This window comes from Takifugu rubripes, chromosome 17 (genome assembly GCF_901000725.2).
Source record: "Takifugu rubripes chromosome 17, fTakRub1.2, whole genome shotgun sequence".
Lineage (NCBI taxonomy): Eukaryota > Metazoa > Chordata > Actinopteri > Tetraodontiformes > Tetraodontidae > Takifugu > Takifugu rubripes.
The window spans coordinates 1,362,463-1,384,022 of NC_042301.1; the positions used below are offsets into that span (position 1 = coordinate 1,362,463).

Genomic DNA, 21,560 nt, shown 5'->3' on the forward strand with positions numbered 1-21,560 from the left:
GAGTGAAGCAGACCAGTGTTGGTGCTGCAGAACAGATGCTGGAGAGCTTTTCCCTCACGTTTCCCTACTGCCCCAACTAGCAGGTCCAACAATCAGTCTTACTCTTGCATTATCCTGAACATCATGAAAGGAAATTAGAGAATAAATGAGGGGAAAGTGTTGGGACTCAAGGCAGCACGTACTCACCACTGCCTAAAGAGTTATATGGAGACATTGGGCAGGAAAAATGGAGCTGACCTACTTTGAATGGCTCAAAGCACTAACCGACAGCCTTGTATGAACAAGTCCACATAAAATAAATGGCATGATAGATACACAAAAAAGTAGGAACCATTTTTGGGTTGCAGTGCATTTATTGAAATGGGAAACTGGCACCAACAGAATATTAATTTATGATTATAGGCAGTGCAAATCATTTTATTTTTGTCATAATTCAGTGATGTACAGAGAACCCTTTTACACATGTATGTGGTGGTTTCACCTATTCTTTATAGATTTACTTGTTAACACTAATGGAAACCGTTTTTAAATGGACATCCCTTTCGTTTACAATACATTGCAACAACGTGGATTTATTGGGTTGTGTTTAAAAGAAGTATCAGCCTAACATAATTTCCATGAATCAAATCATCCCATTTTAAGAAGGCAGACATACACGAAAGTGATCTTTTTCCGTGTCTCAAACGTGCCGCTAGCATGCTAACGTGAACATGCTAACGCGCCACTTTCCCCACCGCGGCCATTTTGAAAGATGTTTTGAGCGACGTCACGGCGCGAGGGCGCATCGTCCAGTCGAACCCAGAGCAATCGAGCGGAGCGGCCGCAGCGGCGGCACCAGGACGTCTCTTAGTTCGACACGTTTGGACTTCCTGGGCTAACTTTAGCTACATGTGCTGAGGTCGAGGGGGAAATTGATCCCAACTGCAACAATGCCGACAGTTACTTTACCACCGAAGGAGAACGCTCTCTTCAAAAGAATTTTGGTAAGATGAACCGCTAAATAGGACACACTGTCTCCTAAAGACAGTGTGCGGACCAATGTAAAGGTTGGTCGATGCAGAGTTGCTGTTAGCGTAGTTCCAGTTTGTTAGCAAAATGGCATCATTGAATGAGCTAGCTAGACCAACCCTGACGTGCGCTGTCATTGTAACGTAAAGTCAAAATGGTTGTTCATTACTTTATTATTAATGTGCCAGAAATGCGCATGACAGAGATGGTGCAGTGCCTTAACTTAAATTGTTATATCTGGTTTAAGCAGTCAGAGTAAACTCGTTGGGATGAGCATTTTCGTGCAGTATAACAGTAGCGCAAGCTAGTTTCCATGGCTAACTCGCTAGCCACTGGAACTATTGCCTCTCCAACATTTCTAGGGATAACGTTTTAAAAGACTGTTAACATGCATTTTAACTTTTGCTCGTGGCTATTAAACTGCATAAAATTGTTCCGACCAGATTAAGCTTGCAGGTTTGGTTTAAAACATGGGCTATGCTAAGCTACAGTGCTAAACAGCCCGCCGGCTTGTTATTTGACGTTAACTCTCATTAACTTTACGTAGCTACGCTTAGAAATATAGGTGCTAGTTGGAATTATTGGCGTTGTTGACGCCTGTGTACATTAAAACAACCACTTGTGCTACGTTTGACACCCTTCTTAGTGTCTGGAAGTGATAAAGGAAGTCCTGATGTGACTGTCAGCAGTCTGGTCCAGGCTGTTTAAAATGCACCATTTCGTGCTTTAAAACCTCCGATTCTTTTGGTACGATGATGACTAGTTTAATTACATTATCCAGCTCATCTGCTGTGGTGTCCCACACTTGATTCTACAGTAAAATAACCTTTATAATGGAGGTGTGGTTGCTGCTGTGCAGAGTTCCTGCTGCTCCTGCACAACTCTATAGGATTCTGTAGGATTTCTGCAGGTGCATCTGTGATTTTCTTCTTCAAATTTGCTGTTGATCGTTTTGGTTTAACGCTGAAGCTGCTGGAACGATCGCGGCGTCGACCTGGTTGTGTGGCTGGCGGCAGCAGGGCAGGACCTCCATCCTTCCACCACCCGTGAGGAACCGGCAGGTCTCCATCCTCAGGGGGGGACGTGCACCGTTGAACCATCCGGGTTCAGCGAGCAGCTTCGATCCAATCGATCTTTATTGAAACAGCATCGGTTACAACCGTGGCCATTTTTGCGATTGTTCATTTGGGGAATCGTCCTGGTCAGCGCCCCGTTTTCATCGTTATGTGGACATAAAATGCCAACCTTTGCACTGCCGCGCTGCTCCCTCGGTCCCTCGGGGTGGGGGGGGGAGCTATTTTGGTCCAGGGTTAGAACTTGCTGGATCAGCACAGCCGGTGATAGAAATGGTGCTAAATTTGTAATAGATGCTCAACCGGAGCCAAGTCCGACTCTAAAATGTCACCGTGGAGCTTTAGGTCCACGATGTTTCTGTTGATGGTTCATATTTCTGTCGCGTTTCCCTCGATTCTCCAGAGAAACGATCGTTTAAAACATGCAAAGCTGCTTATCATTAGAGAGCTGCACTTCCTCCTTTGGCACAGGATCCACTTTCATAACCGCCTAAAGTGAAGTTAAACTTTATCTGTGGCCCGTTTGGGTTCGTTGAACGCTAAATAGCACTGTGTGCTGCGTCGTTTGTGCCCGGTTTTTATTTTTAGCCTCTTTTTATCACGCGTGTTGTTGACGCCAGCGACGTCCCGCTCCCACGTTCTCGTTCTGAGCCCTCCAGGCAGGACCTGCTGGGCCGGCGCTGCACGTTAGGCTCTGGTTCTGGCAGGTTCTGCTCCCCGCTGACACACCGGCACCGTTCTTTTGACAGCGATGTTACGAACACAAGCAGTACAGAAACGGACTCAAGTTCTGCAAGCAAATCCTGTCCAACCCCAAGTTTGCTGAGCACGGAGGTAAGCAGCCCAGCGCGGCAGCAGGTGTGCTGCCCCAGGCCCGCGCTCACCTTGTGTCTTTGGCTCCGCCCAGAGACGCTGGCCATGAAGGGCTTGACCCTCAACTGTCTGGGGAAGAAGGAGGAGGCCTACGAGCTGGTGAGGAGAGGCCTGCGGAACGACCTCCGGAGCCACGTCTGTATCCTTGGTGCCCCCGCGAGGAGCAGCACAGCTCCGGGGTTTAGGGGGCTCGCTGCTCTTCAGAGTTTTCTAATCTAATCAGAACCGGGTCGGTTCATGTCCCCATGGTGAAATGTACGTCATGAATCTATACATTTGAGTCTGAAGGAGCTGAAAGCACGGAACCCTTCTCTGGATGTTCCCGTTTAGCCCAGCTAGCTTGTGGTCTGTTGTGGCTGTTTTTGGAGGGATTGTTCCTTTCCCTAACGTGCACGTGTCCCAGGCTGGCACGTCTACGGCCTCCTGCAGCGCTCGGATAAGAAGTACGACGAGGCCATCAAGTGTTACCGGAATGCCCTGAAGTGGGACAAAGACAACCTGCAGATCCTGCGAGACCTGTCCCTGCTTCAGATCCAGATGAGAGACCTGGAGGGCTACAGGGTGAGTGCCCCCCCCCCAATGGGAAGATGTTGCATGTTTTTAGGCAGCCAGCTGTTGAATGCTGGTTCCTCCTCCTCTCTGTGGTCAGTTTAAGGCGACCAAAGGGAGAAGAATCGAGCTAATTTCATCCTTTTAATTCACCCTTTTCTCCAGGAGACGCGGTACCAGCTGCTGCAGCTCCGTCCGGCCCAGCGGGCCTCCTGGATCGGCTACGCCATCGCCTATCACCTCCTGGAAGACTACGAGATGGCTGCCAAGATCATCGAAGAGTTCAGGAAAACCCAACAGGTTAGCCTCCGTTGTTGTCGCCGCGGCATCTCGCTGCCCACCCGCTCAAACCCGCTGTCGTCCCCCCGCAGACGTCTCTAGACAAGGTGGACTACGAGTACAGCGAACTGCTGCTTTACCAGAACCAGGTTCTGAGGGAAGCAAACCTGCACAAGGAGGCTCTGGAGCATCTGTCCAACTACGAGAAGCAGATCTGCGACAAGCTGGCTGTGGAGGAGACCCGAGGTCGCTCCCCCCCCCCCACAAAGATCTGCCCACGGCCGCCTCCACTCTCACTCATGCTTCTGATTTTGGGTGCGCAGGAGAGCTGCTGCTGAGCTTGGGCCGCCTCGAAGAGGCCACAGAGGTCTACCACTGTCTGCAAGAGCGCAACCCAGAGAACTGGTCCTACTACCACGGCCTGGAAAAGGCTCTGAAGCCAGGTATGTTCTGACGGGAGGCGACAGCGGACGCTAACGCCGCCTCACCTCCCCTCTCTCCCCCTTCAGGCAGCACAGAGGACAAGTGTAAGATCTATGAAGAAGCGTGGGAAAAGTTTCCGAAAGGACTGGTGCCTCGTCGCCTCCCCCTCAACTTCCTCTTAGGTGAGGCCCGTTACCCTCCTCAGAAGTAGCGTTTGATGAGCCTAAACCCAACTGGTCCTCCTCCTGCCCAGGTGAGAAGTTCAGAGAGTGCCTGGACAAGTACCTGAGGATGAACTTCAGCAAGGGCTGCCCCCCCGTCTTCACCACCCTCAAATCGCTGTACAACAACAAAGAAAAGGTGCGAGTCCGCGAGCGCCGGCGCCGGCGCCGCCTCGGCTCAGCCGGCCCCACCTAACCTCAGTGTGTGTGCAGGTCACCATCATAGAGGAGCTGGTCGTCGGTTACGAGACGTCGTTAAAAAGCTGTCGGATGTTTAACGCCAACGGTGAGTGGGGGAGGGGGGGGGGTCTGCGTCCACCCTGGACACCTGCAGAGGTCCGACGGCCCCCCTGGGCAGCGCTGACGTCCGGGCGCTGGTTCTGTTATTAAGTGTTGGCGTTTTGCAGATGATGGCAAAGAGGAGCCGCCGACCACGTTGCTGTGGGTGCAGTACTTCCTGGCGCAGCACTACGACACGATCGGCCAACAGACGCTGTCGCTCGACTACATCAACGCCGCCATCGAGAGCACGCCCACCCTCATCGAGCTCTTCCTCATCAAAGCCAAGATCTACAAGGTAACACGTGCGTGGCTCTGACGCCCGCGTTCCCCCCCCTCCCCGATGGGTCCGGTAACCTTCCCTCTCCCGCAGCACGCCGGGAACATCCGGGAGGCGGTGCGGTGGATGGACGAGGCCCAGGCGCTGGACACCGCCGACAGGTTCATCAACTCCAAGTGTGCCAAGTACATGCTGAAGGCCGGGATGATCAAAGAGGCCGAGGAGATGTGTTCCAAGTTCACCCGGGTGAGAGACGCGTGTGTGTGTGTGGGCGCCAAGAGTCCGTGTCCTCTCCTGGCCACCATCATTCAGCACCTCAACGGTGTCTCTCTTGGCCCAGGAAGGAGCATCGGCCGTGGAGAACCTCAACGAGATGCAGTGCATGTGGTTCCAGACAGAATGTGCGCTCTCCTACAAGAACATGAGCAAGTTCGGGGAGGCTCTGAAGAAATGCCACGAGATCGAGCGGGTGAGATCTTCTGGGTTCACCCTCGCGACCAAACCAGCTGCCGATCACATGTTCTGTGCGACACTAACGACCCGTTTTCCCCTCGTCCTCGTCAGCATTTTGTGGAGATCACGGACGACCAGTTTGACTTCCACACCTACTGCATGAGGAAGATGACGTTGCGCTCGTACGTGGACCTCCTGAAGCTGGAGGACGTCCTCCGCATGCATCCGTTCTACTACAAAGCTGCCATCACAGCCATCCAGATCTACCTGAGCCTCCACGACAACCCTCTGATCGATGACAACAAGGAGCTGCAGGCCGACACCGGTGAGGCGGCGCCGGCGGGACCCGTCGGTGGACGGGGGGGTGTTGTTAATGCCACGCTCTCTCCCCACAGCTAACCTCTCGGACAAGGAGCTGAAGAAGCTGAGGAACAAGCAGCGGAGAGCGCAGAAGAAGGCCCAGCTGGAGGAGGAGAAGAAGAACGCAGAGAAGGAGAAGCAGCTGAAGAACCAGAAGAAAAAGAAAGAGGACGACGACGAGGAGATCGGAGGTCCCAAAGAGGAGCTCATCCCTGAGAAGCTGGTGAAGGTCAGAGAGGTCAGCGGGAGTCTGGTGGACGTCTGAAGCCCTGCGGCTGAACGTTCTCCTCTCTTTAACTGGTCTGTAGGTAGAAAATCCACTGGAAGAGGCTGTCAAGTTCCTGATGCCTCTCAAACATTTGGTCAAGGAAAAAATAGACACGCACCTACTGGCCTTTGAAATCTACTTCAGGAAAGGTGGGGGAGGTCCTGCTTGCTCTCCGTCCCGTTTCCCACACGTTCTCAAGCCTCTTTTCCTTTCAGAGAAATACGTGTTGATGCTCCAGTCAATCAAACGAGCCCTGGCCATCGACCCGGACCACCCGTGGCTGCACCAGTGTCTAGTCCGCTTCTTCAAAGGAGGTGGGAGGGGCTCCCCGTCCGCCCGCTTTCTCGATCCACAGTTTGATTTGTAGGTGTTTGAATGTCACCCGTGTCTCTGGTTTTCTCCCCACCGTCCAGTGTCGGAGAGCAAGGACCTGCCGGAGGTGGTGAGGACGGTGCTCAAGCAGGAGATCACCCGACTTTTTGGAGACAGCAATGCCAGAAGCTTCAACCAGGCCTACCTCACCAAGCACTCGAACTCCATACCACACCGACTGGCTGGTAGGCCAGACACACACACACACACACACACACACGTGCACACACAGGAACCCTAGAGACGCAGCTGTGCGTGCAGAGGCATCTGGTGTCCTGCAGGGGGCATCGTTGAGTCTAAAATAACTCTTCCCGCAGCTGCCAAGATGATGGTGCATCTGGATTCGTCGACAGAAACCAAGGCAGCAGAGCTGGCGACAGGGCTCGATGAGTCCCTGGACAACAGGGCCATACAGGTGTGTTCTCACAGGCCCCCTGGAGGACGGGGACGCTGCCTTTGCTGTCCTCCTCCCTTGGACTCATTGTCTTTTTTCCCTCCAGACGTGCATCGACGTCCTGGACTGTCTTCGGAGCGGCGCCCTCGGGGACTGTAAGGAGCTGATTGAATCATACCGAGACAGCTGCCACAGGCTTTTCCCCTACACGCTAGCGTTCGCGCCCCCCGGGTTCGAGGAAAACAGCAAGATTGTGAACGGAGACGTTTCCACGGAAGCGGAAGAGCTCGCCATTGAAATGTGAGGCCACGGGGGCAACAGCAGTCCACCAGAGATGTGGGGCCGAGCACGGAAGCGTTTGGTTTGCCTGGCGGCCTCGTTTCAAGCCCGGCGCCGGAAGTGACACCCTGGCGTCCTGTTCTTGGGCTCAGCTTCATTTGGACTGACCTGGCATGGCGTAGGTCTCTCCCACGATTCAAAAAGAAAAAGGAAAAAAAAAAAAAAAATCAGAACACTGTGTGAGTGTGTGTGTACGTGCGCGTGCGAGTGTGCGCAGGTCTGTGTTGAGCGCGTGTGTGCATTCATGTATAGTTGTGTTAATGGGGGAGAGGATAGCAGAGCGGCCATTTTTACTTTTTAATACAGCTGACGACAGTGCTGAAAATAAACAGTTATTAATAAACGACTGGGAGACGCTGCGGTTTTCATCAGAAACGACCACGGCGGCGGCCGATCCCTCCGTCGGCGGCGGCGCCGCGACCCAAGGACTCGGCGCTTCGGGTGGCGCCAGAATCTAAAGACCCCGGAAGACGCACCAGGTCCCCGGGTGGCGTCGCAGCGGGGCCCCGGAGGAAGGTCCCGCCTGTCTGCGGGGGCCCCCGAGGGAGGAACAGTTCAATTGTGGCTTCATTCGCTCCCCCTCACCTGTCCCCTCACCTGTCCCCCTCACCTGGGAATGTGTCGTACGTGTCACAGCACCTGTGTAGCACACATTAAAGGGTGCCCCCCCCCCCATCACATAGACCAGAGCAATACCATGACAACGGGCGCCACCGGGGGAAGCAGCCTCTGCTGTCCGTGTTGCTGTTAAAGCTGCTTCTCTGCATGTGCACAAACGTGCGCGCGCGCGCGCCACATCTGCATCTCTGCCGGTGGATCTTCCAGGTTCCTCCTGTCCGTCTACGCGTGGAAAGAAGAAGAATAATAATAATTAGCACACCCATTAAACATTCAGTTCTTTTTTTTTTTTTTATAAAAGAAATGTTCACATGTTGATGTCTAATCTTGTTTTTATTTATCTCTGGAAAAGACTGGTTTATTTACAGGTAAACAATAAAACTTAACCTTCTATACAATAAGACGAAAATGTGCGTTCTGAGGTAAGTTAGCGCCCCGGTTCTACTCTTCTCGCCCCCGTTTCAGCCCCTCCACACACAATTCTCCCCAGTTTTCAGATGTTTGAGGGCTTTCGGGCTTCTGCAGCTTCTATTTCTGGTTCTGATTGATTCTGGTGGGAATCGTGAACGTTCGCTCTCACATCAACACACCTGGATCCAAATCTAATCTCCCACCAGGCTGGTGCACGCGATCACCTCTATATCATAATGGGGGCATCCGGAAAACACTTTATTCCACATGTAGGTGATTCCGTGTCGTCATCCTCTATAACGTGAACACGTCAGCCATGGACAATGATGACGACATGATTTAAGTGGCAGCTGTGCGTTTTGCCCCCCCATCGCCGTGTTCTAATCATGATGGGACACACCTGTGTGTGGGTTCCAAGCCAGGGTGCCCTTTCAAAGTTGGGTTTTTCCAGGTATTTTCTCACGATTGAATCTTTCCCCCCGCCCGACTCATTACTCTGTGACTCCTCCGTGTCCCCTTTTACTCCTTCCGACCCGTTTTCTTCCGTTTTCCCCGTCGGTTTGTCCGCAGCTCCGCCGGCAGGGGGCAGCAAACGCGCAGGTAAAAGTTCGCGGCGTCTTTGTGGCGCTCCGGAAACATCAAACTCGGATTGAAATACTTGTGTGACATAAATAAAACACGGTGTTTAAAGCGAACCCCGTTTTTCATGATCCTGGGGGGAGGGAGGCTGTCCCTGAACTCGCCTCTCCACCCTCAGATCATCACCACACTGCCAAATCTCAGCCCACGCACGCGGTGCTCCTCCACTTCTTCTAAACGCCGAACGCGTCGGATTCATGTGCACATCCCGTGCGCGGCGAAGAAGGCGGTTTCAGCATTGCAGATTCCCGTCTAGCTTCCTTTCCTCTAAATGGAATCTTCTCTCGAGTTTTCCAGCTCTTTGGGCAGCAGCTTCTCCTCTTTGCTGAGCCGCCACCGGACCTTCAAGGTCGTGGTGATCGGAGACTCCGGGGTGGGGAAGACCTGCCTCACGCACCGACTGTGCGCCGGAGAGTTCCCACCGAGGGTGGAGGCCACCATCGGCGTGGACTTCCGCGAGAGGCTGTTGGACGTGGATGGAGAGAAAATCAAGGTGACTCTTTTGGGTTTTTCGCGTCGCGTCAAACGAACCGAACGTGCGCAACGGAACCGGCCGATGGTGCGTAAAAGTGCGGCTGACTTTTACGCGTGGTGGCGATTTCACGGCGCTCGTCTTCAGGCGTTTGGAAACCGGCTGTTGAACAAACGTGCACGTGAAACGCGTTATCCAGATGATTGGGCAGCTTTCACTGACGCTCGGAGCCGCGGGCTGCAGGTCCGACCCGGGCTGCAGGTCCGGCCCGGGCTGCAGGTCCGACCCGGGCTGCAGGACGGGCCCGGGCTGCAGGTCCGACCCGGGCTGTAGAGAAACAGGCCGTTTCCACATCGCTGCTGTTGCTGAATGTTTTGAAACGGCCGTGACAGGAAGTGTCAGCGGTGATTTCAGTCTTTTGGGTCTCAACGCGGTGATTGTTTGGTTTGTGCCGGTCAGGAAGTGTCACCTGGGCTTGTGATGCAGACTCGTTTTAGCTGCAAACACTCACACATTTTCCCCTAAAAAGAATCTCAAGTCTGAACAAAAGACAGTTAGCAGGCGCGAAACGAAATATATATATTTAAAATGAATTTCCCTTGATGCATAAACAGTCATAGCCTGGCGGTTACTTTAGATGTCAAAAGCGTGATTTGTATTTATATTTAAGTCTCGAACATCACATGAAAAGTGCGGTCAGGATGTTTTTGGTTCCTTCTCTGACATGAGTCACTGTCGTTGCCTGTGTGGCTCCAGCTTCAGAGGTGTTTCAACACCATTCCTCTTCCTGTCCGTGCCTCCTCACGGCTCCGTTTCCTCTTTCCCCATGTCGCCCCTCCTCTCTGATGCCCCCCACCCTTCCACCCTTCCACCCCTTCCTCTTCTCTCCATCACCAGCTGCAGCTGTGGGACACAGCAGGGCAGGAGCGCTTCAGGAAGTCCATGGTGCAGCACTACTACCGCAACGTCCACGCCGTGCTCTTCGTGTACGACGTGACGTGCCCGGCCAGCTTCAGCAGCCTGACGTCCTGGGTGGAGGAGTGCAGGCAGAACGTGCACGGCCATGAGGTGCCCAGGTACCTGCCCTAAGAACACACACCAGTGTCATTAGTGTCACCGTCACCTCCAGCAGGGTTAAAACCAAATCCAACCATCACTTTTCTTGGACTTTTTCGGACCACAAACACAAAAACCCCCCAAAGAAATCCCACTCCTTCCATTTCTAGCATGAATCTGCAGCGCTGTTGTTGCCCCCCCACCCACAAACTTTGGACTAAAGATTCAGATGAGTGATTAAACGATCTGAATCTTCACACTTCAACACTAATTGTTGCCTCCAGACTTGTTCCTTCCAAACATTTCTAGGTTCTTGGTCAGAATTTGGAGGTTGATACCAGAAGATGAGCTCAGTTTATTAGCTGCACCACAATGCAACAAAGCCTTTAATTCCCAATTAAGAGCTTCTGTATCCTCTCAGGTTCCTTGTGGGGAACAAGAGCGACCTCCGAGCCGCCCTCAGCCTCGGCTGCCAGGTGCACCAGGAGCGAGCGCTGAGCTTCGCCAGAGCCCACAACATGATGTTCTTTGAGACGTCCGCCAAGAGCCCCCCAAGTAAAATGTCGCGCGACGGCCGAGGTGGCGAGGCGGCGCCGTTTCAGCAGGATTCGGTGGAGGACGTCGTCACCTCTATGGGCGCCAGACTTAAGAGGCAGAAGCGTCCTTCGGCAGGCGACCCCCCAGCGTACAGCGGCTCCTTCAAGGTCACCAGCACGAGGATCCCTGAGAAAGAGCCGTACGTGTGCTGCTGAGGCCCCCGGGAGCTCTGGACCCCCCCCAACTATGAAGACTGGACATCAGGGCTCTTTTTAAACGTCGACCGGGTCTCCCGTCGGAACCCCATCGCTCTCATCTCCACGCTAACGTCTCGGGCTCGCGCTCTCGAGGCAAGATGACCTTCGTGGAAGCGTTTTGTATATTTGGGATTTTATTGTTTAGGTGCAAAATAAAGGAATGCAAACGGACTGGAGTGACCCGCCGGTCCTCAGGGTGTGTGGTCTCAGTGGGAACAAACTGCTAATGTTGGTTTTAGCTCCGCTCACACGCTGCAGCCAAAATGTGCTAACGTGCTCCCTGTAGGTTGGATTTAGGGTGACAGGGCCGCATCACGTGCACGTTTCTAGTGGTTGGGAATATTCTCAAGTTCTCTCTGAAAACCTGTAAATCGCTGCAAATATGAACAGTCTAAATAAATAAAGATAAATATGCACAAACGGCTGATGTCAGCTGAGGGTTTGAGGACAGTTTTACATTAATTTCAGGGTTTTTTTTTCATAGGAATGATTTTTAAAAATGATTCATCCGTCTAAAACACTGAAATCACCTCAATCCTCTTTACTTTTCCCACATTTATGCCTCAAAATCGATGTTCCAGCATTAAATACGAGTTTAGTCACGTCAACATGACCAGTCTGTGTTCAGAGCGTTTTGGCCATGATGTGCACGAGGATCACGGCAACCGAAGCGCACGGAGTCAGTTCGTCTCACTGATGAACTGACGTGCACGGCCGCTGAAGAAGGCGTCACATGTCATCACTGCGCTTCCAACTGGTGATTCAGCGTCCATCACATGCAGCGGCCGTGGAGGCGTGTGTGTGTGTGTGTGTGCGTGTGTGTGTGTGCATGTGTGTGTGTGTGTGTGTGTGTGTGTGTGTGTGTGTGTGTGTGTGTGTGTGTGCATGTGTGTGTGTGTGTGTGTGTGTGCATGTGTGTGTGTGTGTGTGTGTGCATGTGTGTGTGTCACGCTGACGCAACATTCAACAGGCGGATGTCAGCTGTTGGTGACCAGAGGAAAACTGAAGATTAAAGAAAAGATCAGTGGTTCTGATGAAGCTACTCTGAACATCTGGAACATCTGGATTTCCCCCCAAGAGGTCACAGACTTTATGTTGGATTCCAGCGTTTTAAAGGCGACAAATCAATTGGATCATCACACTCACGTGAAAGGTTTGGAGACGCAGCAGTGGATCTCCTCGGATCACCCGGAGAAGGATTCTGCTGTCCACCATCGTCAGATTTGGAATTAAATCTGCTAATAAACATAAATCAACATAATAATCAACATTAAAGCCAACAGAGGAAGTCTGTGTGACACCATTATAAACACGTATAGATTAAAAACTGAGTCCTTAATAAATTAAATGGATAAAATGGATTCTTCCTAAACTAATCCTCAGCGCGTAAAACTCTGGAAACTGGAAACAAACGACAAATTGGGCCTGAACCGGGTCGGGAAAACCGGGTTCTGGTGCCGATTCCTGATAAATGACCTCTGCACTCGTGCGTGTGCGTGTGTGTGTAGAGTGTGTGTGACGTCAGCTCACACGTGATCCTCCTATTCTGTCGACTGTCTCTTCAGATCGTCATCATCAGGAACCATCAGGCGGTTCTTTGCTTCCTCTGGAATTATGGGCTGTTTGGACGCTGCGGCCCTTCCGCGCGCCCCCTCTTCCGCGCGCCTCCTCTTCCGTGCACCGCCTCTAATCCACCTGCAGGCGTGAGAGAAGGCTGATCCTGCGCGCACGCGCACTCGCGCATGTGCCCGTCCTGCAGGACTTCATCAGATTACAACATCCGAAAACTTGCGCAGCCGAACCGGGGCTCTAAGTAAAGCCGCCGCCGCGCTGCGTGCGCGCCGCCAGGGGGCGCGCTCGCGGACTCGCGCACTCGCGGAGCGTCGCTGCTACAGAACCCCCCTCAGAAGCCGCTGCACACACTCGGACCAACACGGCCGCAGATCCCCGGACAGCATGTTCTGCAGACGGGCATGGCAGAGGGTCGCGCCCCTGACGCGGAGGACGTTCGAACCCGCAACCAGAAACGGTCAGTCCGGTCGCTAATTAGCAGCTTTTCAGGTGACGCAAGTTCACGTTAATTACAGCCATCAGGATAAAAACTAGAACTTCTTCTCTGTCCGAACACGGACGAAGTTTTGAGCTGTTCTCTGATGGACTTTGGCGGTTAAATAATCGCTGAAGTTAATTTCCATCTTTTAAATTTGCTTAAATTTAGTAATAAATCTCCGAGGAGGCGTGGCCTAATTTGGGAACACGCAGTTCTTGAACACATCAAAGGCGGACAAATGTTCCGATCCTGTTTATTTTTTCCTTTTTAATAGATATTTGCTGTAAAATTAGACTGTTTTATTAGCGCCGCTGATTTAAAACAGAAAAGATGCCACTCTATTTATTTAAAACCTAAATTAACGCATGACTCGTCATTTCCGGGATGATTCCGACACAAGAACCTGGGTTTGCAGCTCGGTTACTTGTGTTTGGGGGCAGCTCGTCACGCATGTTGCGGGTGTGCTGCTGTGACCAGATGATGGAGAACATGTGTGACAGGGGGGCAGCAGCTGGTCCTGGTGGCTCTGCATCATCTCCCTCATCAAACAGAGCAGGAACCAGAGTCCCGAACCATGTGTCGGGGGCCCGGAGGAGGCGTCCGGGCTGCTGCTGGACGACACGTGTGTCTGTTTTCACAGGCTCTAACCTCACCTGGGGGATTAACCGATTACCTGCACTTGGATTTGGGCCGCTGTAAAGCTGCTGTGTCATGAGCATTAGAAGGGAGGAACTTTGTTCAGCAGGAACCGTCGCTGCGTCACACCACCCCCAACGGGAAAAATGCCGCTTGATTTGGAGGATTTGGGCCACCAAAACTCCCGTTTATCTCTTTATAGTGAATAAAGCACTGATGTTTCACTATGAGTCAAAATGTCTCTAGGAAACAAAGTTTAGGCTAAAGCAGATGCTAAAAGTTTAGTTTCCCCTCATTGGTTAATCAAGTTGGAGGAGATGCTCCTGACGACCAAACGTCGCCTTCCTCTAGAGAAACGGACCTCTGGGACCTCTGGGTCACGCTGGGGATGGAGCCGCGATTCTCAGCGTTTTGGGCCTCTGAACTCAATTTGAGGGATAATTTGGTGTTTAGTTTGGCTGCTGTTGAATTCCCAATGATCCGGCCTGTGTCCTGTAACGGGATTAAGGGATGAAGGCTTGTTGACGCTGTTGTTACACGCTCGTGTTTGTGGCGCCCGCGGTCGCTGGGACGCTTCTGTCCTCGTCACACAGGCTGGAAACGTCTCACAAATGTCTGGAAATGATGTGCTCTTGTGTCCTCAGCAGTTCGGGCGCGGAAAATGTCTTTCGGGGTTCCTGGTGGCTCCTTCAACACCACATACTTTGTCCTGTGTGGGGGGGGGCTCACAGCTGCCCTCGTCTACGTGAGTATCTGTGTGTGTGTGTGTGGGTGTGTGTGTTCACGACTTTATTTTGCTCGGTCAAACCAACCTTGTGTATCTCTTTGTGGGGAAAATGCTGCCCGCTGTTGCGTAACTCTGGCCCACACACGCGGTATATTTACATGCACAGTTTAAGCTGTTTAATTGGACTATCGGCCTCATCCCGGGGCCACGTGCACGGGAGCGTCGTTGGTTTATTGGAGTCACGTCACCTCCACTGGGATGGCTGGACGTTAGGGATGTTAGGACGTGCTGTGTTGGGGATTTTCCAGTTGACCTACGACATCGTGGACCTCAGCAGACGGGAGGGTGTGAAGGGGGTCCAGACATGAAGGTTCAGCTGACTCCTCTTGTTGAACCTTCATCTCTGGACCCACTTCACACCCTCCCATCTGCTGAGGGTGTGAAGGGGGTCCAGACATGAAGGTTCAGCTGACTCCTCTTGTTGAACCTTCATCTCTGGACCCACTTCACACCCTCCCGTCTGCTGAGGGTGTGAAGGGGGTCCAGACATGAAGGTTCAGCTGACTCCTCTTGTTGAACCTTCATCTCTGGACCCACTTCACACCCTCCCATCTGCTGAGGGTGTGAAGGGGGTCCAGACATGAAGGTTCAGCTGACTCCTCTTGTTGAACCTTCATCTCTGGACCCACTTCACACCCTCCCATCTGCTGAGGGTGTGAAGGGGGTCCAGACATGAAGGTTCAGCTGACTCCTCTTGTTGAACCTTCATCTCTGGACCCACTTCACACCCTCTCATCTGCTGAGGGTGCGAAGGGGGTCCAGACATGAAGGTTCAGCTGACTCCTCTTGTTGAGTTTTCCACGCTGCTCAGCTTCCACGTCAGGATTTGGAGCAGAGCTGGAGCGAATGAGCAGAACATCCCGTCCAGTTCCGGTCCTACTGGAGCACTAGATTAACTTTCAATCTCATTATCTGGGTGGGTTAGCGCCACTTTTAAAACTTTGATGTCCAGCTAATGTTCACATGCACACTGAGAGTCCAGTTCTAGTTGGAATAAAGCGGTCGTTCCGTTTTCTAGACGTCACCTTTGTGCTTTCTTCACTCTCGTCTGGACACTGTGTCTCTGTTGACTCAACTGTGGTGCTTCACGCTAGATAAAAATGTTGGGAAACCTTTTGTAACGCTAACTTTTCTCCTTATCTTTGATATGTGCTGGAATGTAGCTGAAATGTGTATTTGACTTATTTTCCCTCAGGCCTACAAGACCATCAACAGTGATACAGAACGCTATGAGAACAGACTCGCCAGTATGGGCTCCACAGCTAAGGGTCAGTTCTAACACACACACACACGCACACACACACACACACACACACCCTGAGCATAAACTATGGCTTCACATTTCCTAGTGTGCTCATTTTGAGCGCCTCGCTTACATTCAAGGGTTGGGGCTAACACAGGAACCCTCAAAGTTAAAAGTTTAGAAGAAGAGTGACCACGGAGACGGAGCGTCGGCCTTCAGAACGCTCCGATGAAGGCAGCAGCCTTTGAGGGTGAAACCACGGTGGGATGACCAGTCTCAATAGCTTCATCCTGCCTGTCTGTTTCGATATCTGTCTGAAAATGATGAGTCTGTTCAGCCAGTGTGGACCCAGGGACGCCGTGGCGCTGGGCCCAGGACGCCGTGGCGCTGGGCCCAGGGACGCCGTGGCTCTGAGCCCAGGCTACCAGCTCGCCGGTCATTGGCAGAATCGGCTGCTGTTCCTGGGTCAGGGTACATTCTGCCTCAAAGTTTAGGTTTGGTCTCAAATGGGCCGCGAATGTGCTGCCTTTACTTTCAACTGCCCAGTGCCCGTATGATATAAGCAAGGAAATCTGGTCAGGAAATGTTTGCAGAAACACCTTGATGAACGCGGTGATAATTGATCATAATCAGGGTTCAGACTGTCCTTAAAACATCTAAACATAAAGCAGCCTGAACACGTCATCACTGACCACCACAGATGAAAGATGAAGAAATAAACTAAATAATTATAATAAAATCATCCAGTTTTCAGTTCACATACCAGATGGCATGAGCGTGCGCTAATGGACTTAACTCTCGTTAAGTTGCCAGTCATGAAGTTCCTGTGATTGATATTCCTGCTCTGAAAATGACTGTGAAGAACTTCTTGACTGTTGCCTCCGTTACTACAAAATTATAATTACCATCAATAATAACGTATTCATCCAATCTTTGTTTGCAGCAGCAGCTCCAGCGGCAGAGGTCATCAGGGAGTCCGTCTCTGCTCCTGCAGGAGAGGCAGAGGTCACAAAGGTCATCGGGGAGTCCGTCTCTGCTCCTGCAGGAGAGGCAGAGGTCACAAAGGTCATCGGGGAGTCCGTCTCTGCTCCTGCAGGAGAGGCAGAGGTCACAAAGGTCATCGGGGAGTCCGTCTCTGCTCCTGCAGGAGAGGCAGAGGTCACAAAGGTCATCGGGGAGTCCGTCTCTGCTCCTGCAGGAGAGGCAGAGGTCATCGGGGAGTCCGTCTCTGCTCCTATGGGAGAGGCAGAGGTCATCGGGGAGTCCGTCTCTGCTCCTACGGGAGAGGCAGAGGTCACAGAGGTCATCGGGGAGTCCGTCTCTGCTCCTGCAGGAGAGGCAGAGGTCACAGAGGTCATCGGGGAGTCCGTCTCTGCTCCTGCAGGAGAGGCAGAGGTCACAGAGGTCATCGGGGAGTCCGAGGAGACGAGAGCTGAACCTGAAGCGGCTGTTGAGGTCGTGTCTGAAGAAGCCGCCAACGAGGCCTGTGGGGAAGCTGCTGCTGCTGCTGCTGCTGCTGCTGCAGAGGAACCGGCTCCACCTGTAGCTGCAGAAGCAGGTCCTGAATCCACCGCCGTCCCTGGTGAAGCCGTCGCCATGGAGACGCCGGCTGAGACCCAGACTGCGGAGCGTGCTGGTACGGCAGCAGTAGAGGGAGTCGCTGTTCCCGAGGCCGCGGCGTAAAGCTGGCGCCTCCATCCATAGTTCAGTGTTCTGGAGTCGGTAGTTGTGTGTTCCTCCCGTTGGCTGTGTTCCTCTCAGAAGCTTCCAGTCGCTTTTCTCCCCTGACGTCACCCCGACCGTTAGACCCGAGCCAGCGTGTTGCTGTGTGGAGATGCAGGTGGGAAAAGGAAGTTTCTGCAGGAGTCGTTTTTGAGTTCTGAGGGTCGGAGGGTTGGTGTAAGTGATTAAAGGGTGGTGCAGACTGTAGGAATTGTTCTGATGTCTCATTAGCAGAGGGGGCTAATAGCTCATAGCCGCCACAATCGAGGGAGTCGTGCACGTTTAGTCAACTCGTCGTCGTTGCTCCACCTTCTGTGCCTTTTTTACACAACCTTTGAATACACAAACTATAATGTCCCGACACAAAACCTCCTGTTTTATTGTTTGGTGTCGTTTCTCCTCTCTGTACTTTAATTATGTCATTTTCAGGGATCACTGCAGAAAATTTACTCCCTTTTGTCACTTTGCTTGATTCACTCAAGTGTTCTAATAAAAAAAAAAGCTGATTTGCTTTATAGAGATTGTTTTGGAGCTTTGGTTGAAGCCATGAATTAGTTTCACTGCCTCCTCCTTGTTCATGCTCTTTTGCCCTCAAAACTAAGATTTCAGACGGTTGAATCGTAGTTCAAACAGTATCCCGAACATCAGACAACTTCAACTTCTGATGCTTTTAGTTTGATCAGGACACAGATGATCAGACTCGGGACAGAGGGACCATCAAAGATGAGACGTATTTTTGAAACCAACACTGGTTTAATCCAACTTTTTCAGCCATGTTTGACTCTTTCTTTGAGGGGAACGAGCTGGACAGGTGGTCTCCTGTAGCGCTGCCCTTTAACCCTCCCTGAGTAGACAGCGACTTGAGGTAAGTGCAGAAGATGTCTCCACGCTGTCCAAACCCAAACGCTGTCCAAACCCAGTCGTCGAGGGTCTCGATCCCGCCGGGGTTTTCCACCACTTTTACCTGGGGCCCCTCTTCCCTTAAAGAAAGCATGTCCTACCTGGTAGGACACGATACCCAGCAGGAATGTGGCCATTAAGACTGGATTTGGACGCGTCTGAGCTAAGAAGATCTGAAATTTTCATTGTTGGTTGACTGTCAAAGACAGACGTCAGTAGAATAGAACAAGGATCATATTCCTAAAAGGGTCAAAGCAGCTTTTGTTCAGATCCTTTCCTTGTTTATTTCAGAGTCTAAACCAGATTTGCTCGCTGCTGTGAAGATCTTGGCAGGGTCCACAGTTGAGATCGCAGCAGCTTCAGTAGGTGACAGGGGCCTGGTCAAGGCTGTCCAGAGAATAGAGGAAGACTCCAAAGCTTCTGACGCTTTCCTGGAGGTTACGGGCACGGACGTCCAGGAAGCACTTGAAGAGGTTAAAGAAGCAGCTGCAGTGACTGAGGAGGAGCTGAGGCCTGAAGAGGAGCAGGAGGCACCACCTCCTGCAGAAGAGACAGTAAAAGCAGGTACTGATGCTGAAGATCAGGTGACTGGAGCAGATTCAGAAATGGACTCCTCAGATATTCCACTGGTTGGTCCTGCAGACGAGGCCACGTCACACGAAGAACCTGCCACAGATTTGGAGACTGTTGTGGCTGAGGAGGCAACACAGGATGAGGAACCCTCACCTACTGAGGAGGCAACAACCGCTCAGGAGGCTGCATCAGTAAATGAGGAGGTAACAAAGGTTGAAGAGGCTGTCGCTGAGGAGGTGACGGCAAATGATGAGGCCACAGTGACTGAGGAGGCTGCATTAACTGAGGAGGCCACAGGGACTGAGGAGGTTACAGGGGTTGAGGAGGCTGCATTAACTGAGGAGGCCACAGTGGCTGAGGAGGCCACAGGGGTTGAGAAGGTCACAAAGGCTGAGGAGGCCACAGGGGTTGAGGAGGCTGCATTAACTAAGGAGGCCACAGTGGCTGAGGAGGCCACAGTGGCTGAGGAGGCCACAGTGGCTGAGGAGGCCACAGGGGTTGAGGAGGCCACAGTGACTGAGGAGGCCACAGTGGCTGAGGAGGCCACAGTGACTGAGGAGGCTGCATTAACTGAGGAGGCCACAGTGACTGAGGAGGCCACAGTGGCTGAGGAGGCCACAGTGACTGAGGAGGCCACAGTGGCTGAGGAGGCCACAGTGACTGAGGAGGCTGCATTAACTGAGGAGGCCACAGTGGTTGAGGAGGCCACAGTGGCTGAGGAGGTCACAGTGACTGAGGAGGCTGCATTAACTGAGGAGGCCACAGTGGTTGAGGAGGCCACAGTGGCCGAGGAGGTCACAGTGGCTGAGGAGGCTGCATTAACTGAGGAGGCCAGAGTGGTTGAGGAGGCCAGAGTGGTTGAGGAGGCCACAGTGGAAGAGGACAGCCTGTTAAATGAGGAGGCTGTACCAGCTGAGGAGACAATCCTGAATGAAGAGGCTACGTCGTTTGAGGAGACAACAGTCGCTGCTGCTCAGAGGTCAGTGGATGAGAACGCAGCAGGAGCTTCAGCAGGATCCTCTGAAGCTGCGGATCCAGAAGGAACATCAGGAGCTGAGACGGTTCTCTGCCACCGTGCTGAGGAAATGGCTCCACCTGCTGCTCCAGGAGAGCCACTCGTCAGCGGAGACGCTGATGGAAGCAAGAGAGAGGAGCCACACGGTAAGGCCACACTCACCAAATAATATACGACTAGTCGACCAAAGTCAAGTCGTCAAACACGTGCGGAGGAGTGAGCAGACCCCCGGAAACACGACTCGTTCCAGAAATGATCTGAATCCTCTGACCAGATGTGTTTTGCCTGTATCCACAGAGCCAGATGTGTCTGTCTGGACTGTTAAAAGCTGCTCACTGATGTAATAATACAGTTATAAAAGGTAAAAGCAGCACCGCTATAGACACAACTGCAGTTGATAGAATGAAACTCCCCCAGTGACAAACATCTGCACAGACATGTCCAAAGCAGCGGTGCTTGGCAGTGTTGCTTCCAGCTCCCACAGAATCCTGATTAACAGTTCAATGGACCAGAATAACGTTTCTGTGTCTGTTTCAGCCGCATCGTGAGGGATGTGCACCTCCCACAACCCTCGCTCCTCCGCCACCCGAGCCGGGAGGAGTGGGAACGTCAGCGGGAGGCAGTTTTCACCGGCTAACGTTGGTTCTTCTTCAACGCCGTCAGAACCGTCGCGTCTGTAGCTGGTAGAAATTCCTTTAATAGTGTGGCGGAACACATTCAAATGGTTTGATGTGATTTCATCCTTTTAAGTTGAGTTTGAACTACTAGACACTTTATTTTCACACTTTCATTTTAGAAGATACTGCAAATTTAGGAGGAGTAGTTTTATATCAATATAAATTAGAAGTATTTCAACATATTACTTTTGATGCACACACATATAGATAATTCAAGTCTTTTCCCTCATTTTTTCAGTCTAAATTGTCTCTTTCAAACCTCGAACTTTAGTTCAGTGATTTGTTGTTGCTGTTTTCATTGTTCACTCTGAACAACTGTGTTATTTATGCCGTCTTCTTTAATGGAATTGTATAATTATCAGATGTCCTGTGTGTTAAATGCTAAAATGTAAATGTAACGCTAAATTATAATAGCTTGGTTTTTCAAGGCTGGTCCTATTTCACATGTCACAGTTTGAATCCTCAAGATTGGGGGTAAAATCAAGGTAAAGTCGTGTTAATGTCAACATTTTGTTGTCTTTTCTGAGCCTTTTTGTGCCTTTCAGAAACATTTGAATCTTTATGTGGGATTCCTGCTGTTATATGTGGAAAACATGTATATCTATAGAAAAACCACTGGATACCGGTTTGAGTGATCTTGATTAGATTGTAAATCTTTGGTTTCTAGTCAATAAAGTTTGCTCACATTTTAAATCCAGATGTCACAGCGTATAATAATGAGAATATATGTACAGTATTAAAAAGCGCACATTAATAATATGCTGAACCAATTTCAGCCACTTGGTGGAGACAGAAG

At 51.7% G+C, this 21,560-nt stretch overlaps 3 protein-coding genes and 1 long non-coding RNA gene across 12 annotated transcripts; 3 read left to right on the top strand and 1 right to left on the bottom strand.

The window, feature by feature from the left end:
• The first annotated feature begins 805 nt into the window (after positions 1–805).
• Positions 806–7,512, top strand: naa15b (N-alpha-acetyltransferase 15, NatA auxiliary subunit b). Its single transcript, XM_003971962.3, has 20 exons — positions 806–983; positions 2,831–2,915; positions 2,989–3,093; positions 3,358–3,515; positions 3,669–3,803; positions 3,875–4,028; positions 4,106–4,225; positions 4,292–4,387; positions 4,459–4,565; positions 4,640–4,712; positions 4,834–5,003; positions 5,079–5,231; positions 5,326–5,454; positions 5,550–5,763; positions 5,834–6,027; positions 6,107–6,215; positions 6,282–6,380; positions 6,480–6,623; positions 6,756–6,853; positions 6,939–7,512. The coding sequence occupies exons 1-20, from the start codon at positions 930–932 to the stop codon at positions 7,134–7,136; spliced, it is 2,595 nt and encodes an 864-aa protein (XP_003972011.2). The 5' UTR covers positions 806–929; the 3' UTR covers positions 7,137–7,512.
• Positions 7,513–7,658: 146 nt separating this feature from the next.
• LOC101063984 (ras-related protein Rab-33B-like) lies at positions 7,659–11,628 on the top strand. Of its 3 annotated transcripts, none has more exons than XM_029851144.1 (4): positions 7,659–8,651; positions 9,137–9,332; positions 10,209–10,387; positions 10,789–11,628. In XM_029851144.1, the coding sequence occupies exons 1-4, from the start codon at positions 8,587–8,589 to the stop codon at positions 11,117–11,119; spliced, it is 771 nt and encodes a 256-aa protein (XP_029707004.1). In that variant the 5' UTR covers positions 7,659–8,586; the 3' UTR covers positions 11,120–11,628. The 3 variants fall into 3 exon arrangements, with proteins under 3 accessions (XP_029707004.1, XP_029707005.1, XP_011616106.2); XM_029851145.1 differs by having other exon boundaries at positions 10,215–10,387; XM_011617804.2 differs by lacking the exon at positions 7,659–8,651 and adding an exon at positions 8,705–8,800 and having other exon boundaries at positions 8,958–9,332.
• On the bottom strand, positions 10,265–13,021 carry LOC105417624 (uncharacterized). Its single transcript, XR_003891652.1, has 3 exons — positions 12,692–13,021; positions 12,308–12,399; positions 10,265–10,396 (listed from the first exon to the last, which is right to left on the bottom strand). It is a non-coding gene; the product is annotated as an uncharacterized lncRNA (long non-coding RNA).
• Positions 13,022–13,056: 35 nt separating this feature from the next.
• LOC101068179 (A-kinase anchor protein 5-like) lies at positions 13,057–21,454 on the top strand. Of its 7 annotated transcripts, none has more exons than XM_029851142.1 (8): positions 13,057–13,190; positions 14,492–14,592; positions 15,830–15,902; positions 16,821–16,840; positions 16,883–17,086; positions 19,453–20,233; positions 20,385–20,448; positions 20,625–21,454. In XM_029851142.1, exons 1-7 carry the CDS (start codon positions 13,118–13,120, stop codon positions 20,429–20,431), a joined length of 1,299 nt encoding a protein of 432 aa, XP_029707002.1. In that variant the 5' UTR covers positions 13,057–13,117; the 3' UTR covers positions 20,432–20,448; positions 20,625–21,454. The 7 variants fall into 7 exon arrangements, with proteins under 7 accessions (XP_029707002.1, XP_029706997.1, XP_029707001.1 ...); XM_029851143.1 differs by having other exon boundaries at positions 13,070–13,190; positions 16,824–16,840; XM_029851137.1 differs by having other exon boundaries at positions 16,821–17,086.
• Positions 21,455–21,560: the final 106 nt, after the last annotated feature.

Bases quoted from the DNA above. Each gene is read 5' to 3' on its own strand.
- naa15b (XM_003971962.3), top strand. From the start codon at position 930: ATGCCGACAGTTACTTTACCACCGAAGGAGAACGCTCTCTTCAAAAGA. The intron at 3,804-3,874 runs GTTAGCCTCCGT...GTCCCCCCGCAG, and splicing joins AGTTCAGGAAAACCCAACAG to ACGTCTCTAGACAAGGTGGA. The intron at 6,028-6,106 runs GTCAGAGAGGTC...ACTGGTCTGTAG, and splicing joins TCCCTGAGAAGCTGGTGAAG to GTAGAAAATCCACTGGAAGA.
- LOC101068179 (XM_029851137.1), top strand. From the start codon at position 13,118: ATGTTCTGCAGACGGGCATGGCAGAGGGTCGCGCCCCTGACGCGGAGG. The intron at 13,191-14,491 runs GTCAGTCCGGTC...TTGTGTCCTCAG, and splicing joins CGAACCCGCAACCAGAAACG to CAGTTCGGGCGCGGAAAATG. The intron at 17,087-19,452 runs GTCATCGGGGAG...GGGGTTGAGAAG, and splicing joins CTCCTGCAGGAGAGGCAGAG to GTCACAAAGGCTGAGGAGGC.
- LOC101063984 (XM_029851144.1), top strand. From the start codon at position 8,587: ATGATGGGACACACCTGTGTGTGGGTTCCAAGCCAGGGTGCCCTTTCA. The intron at 9,333-10,208 runs GTGACTCTTTTG...CTCCATCACCAG, and splicing joins TGGATGGAGAGAAAATCAAG to CTGCAGCTGTGGGACACAGC. The intron at 10,388-10,788 runs GTACCTGCCCTA...GTATCCTCTCAG, and splicing joins CACGGCCATGAGGTGCCCAG to GTTCCTTGTGGGGAACAAGA.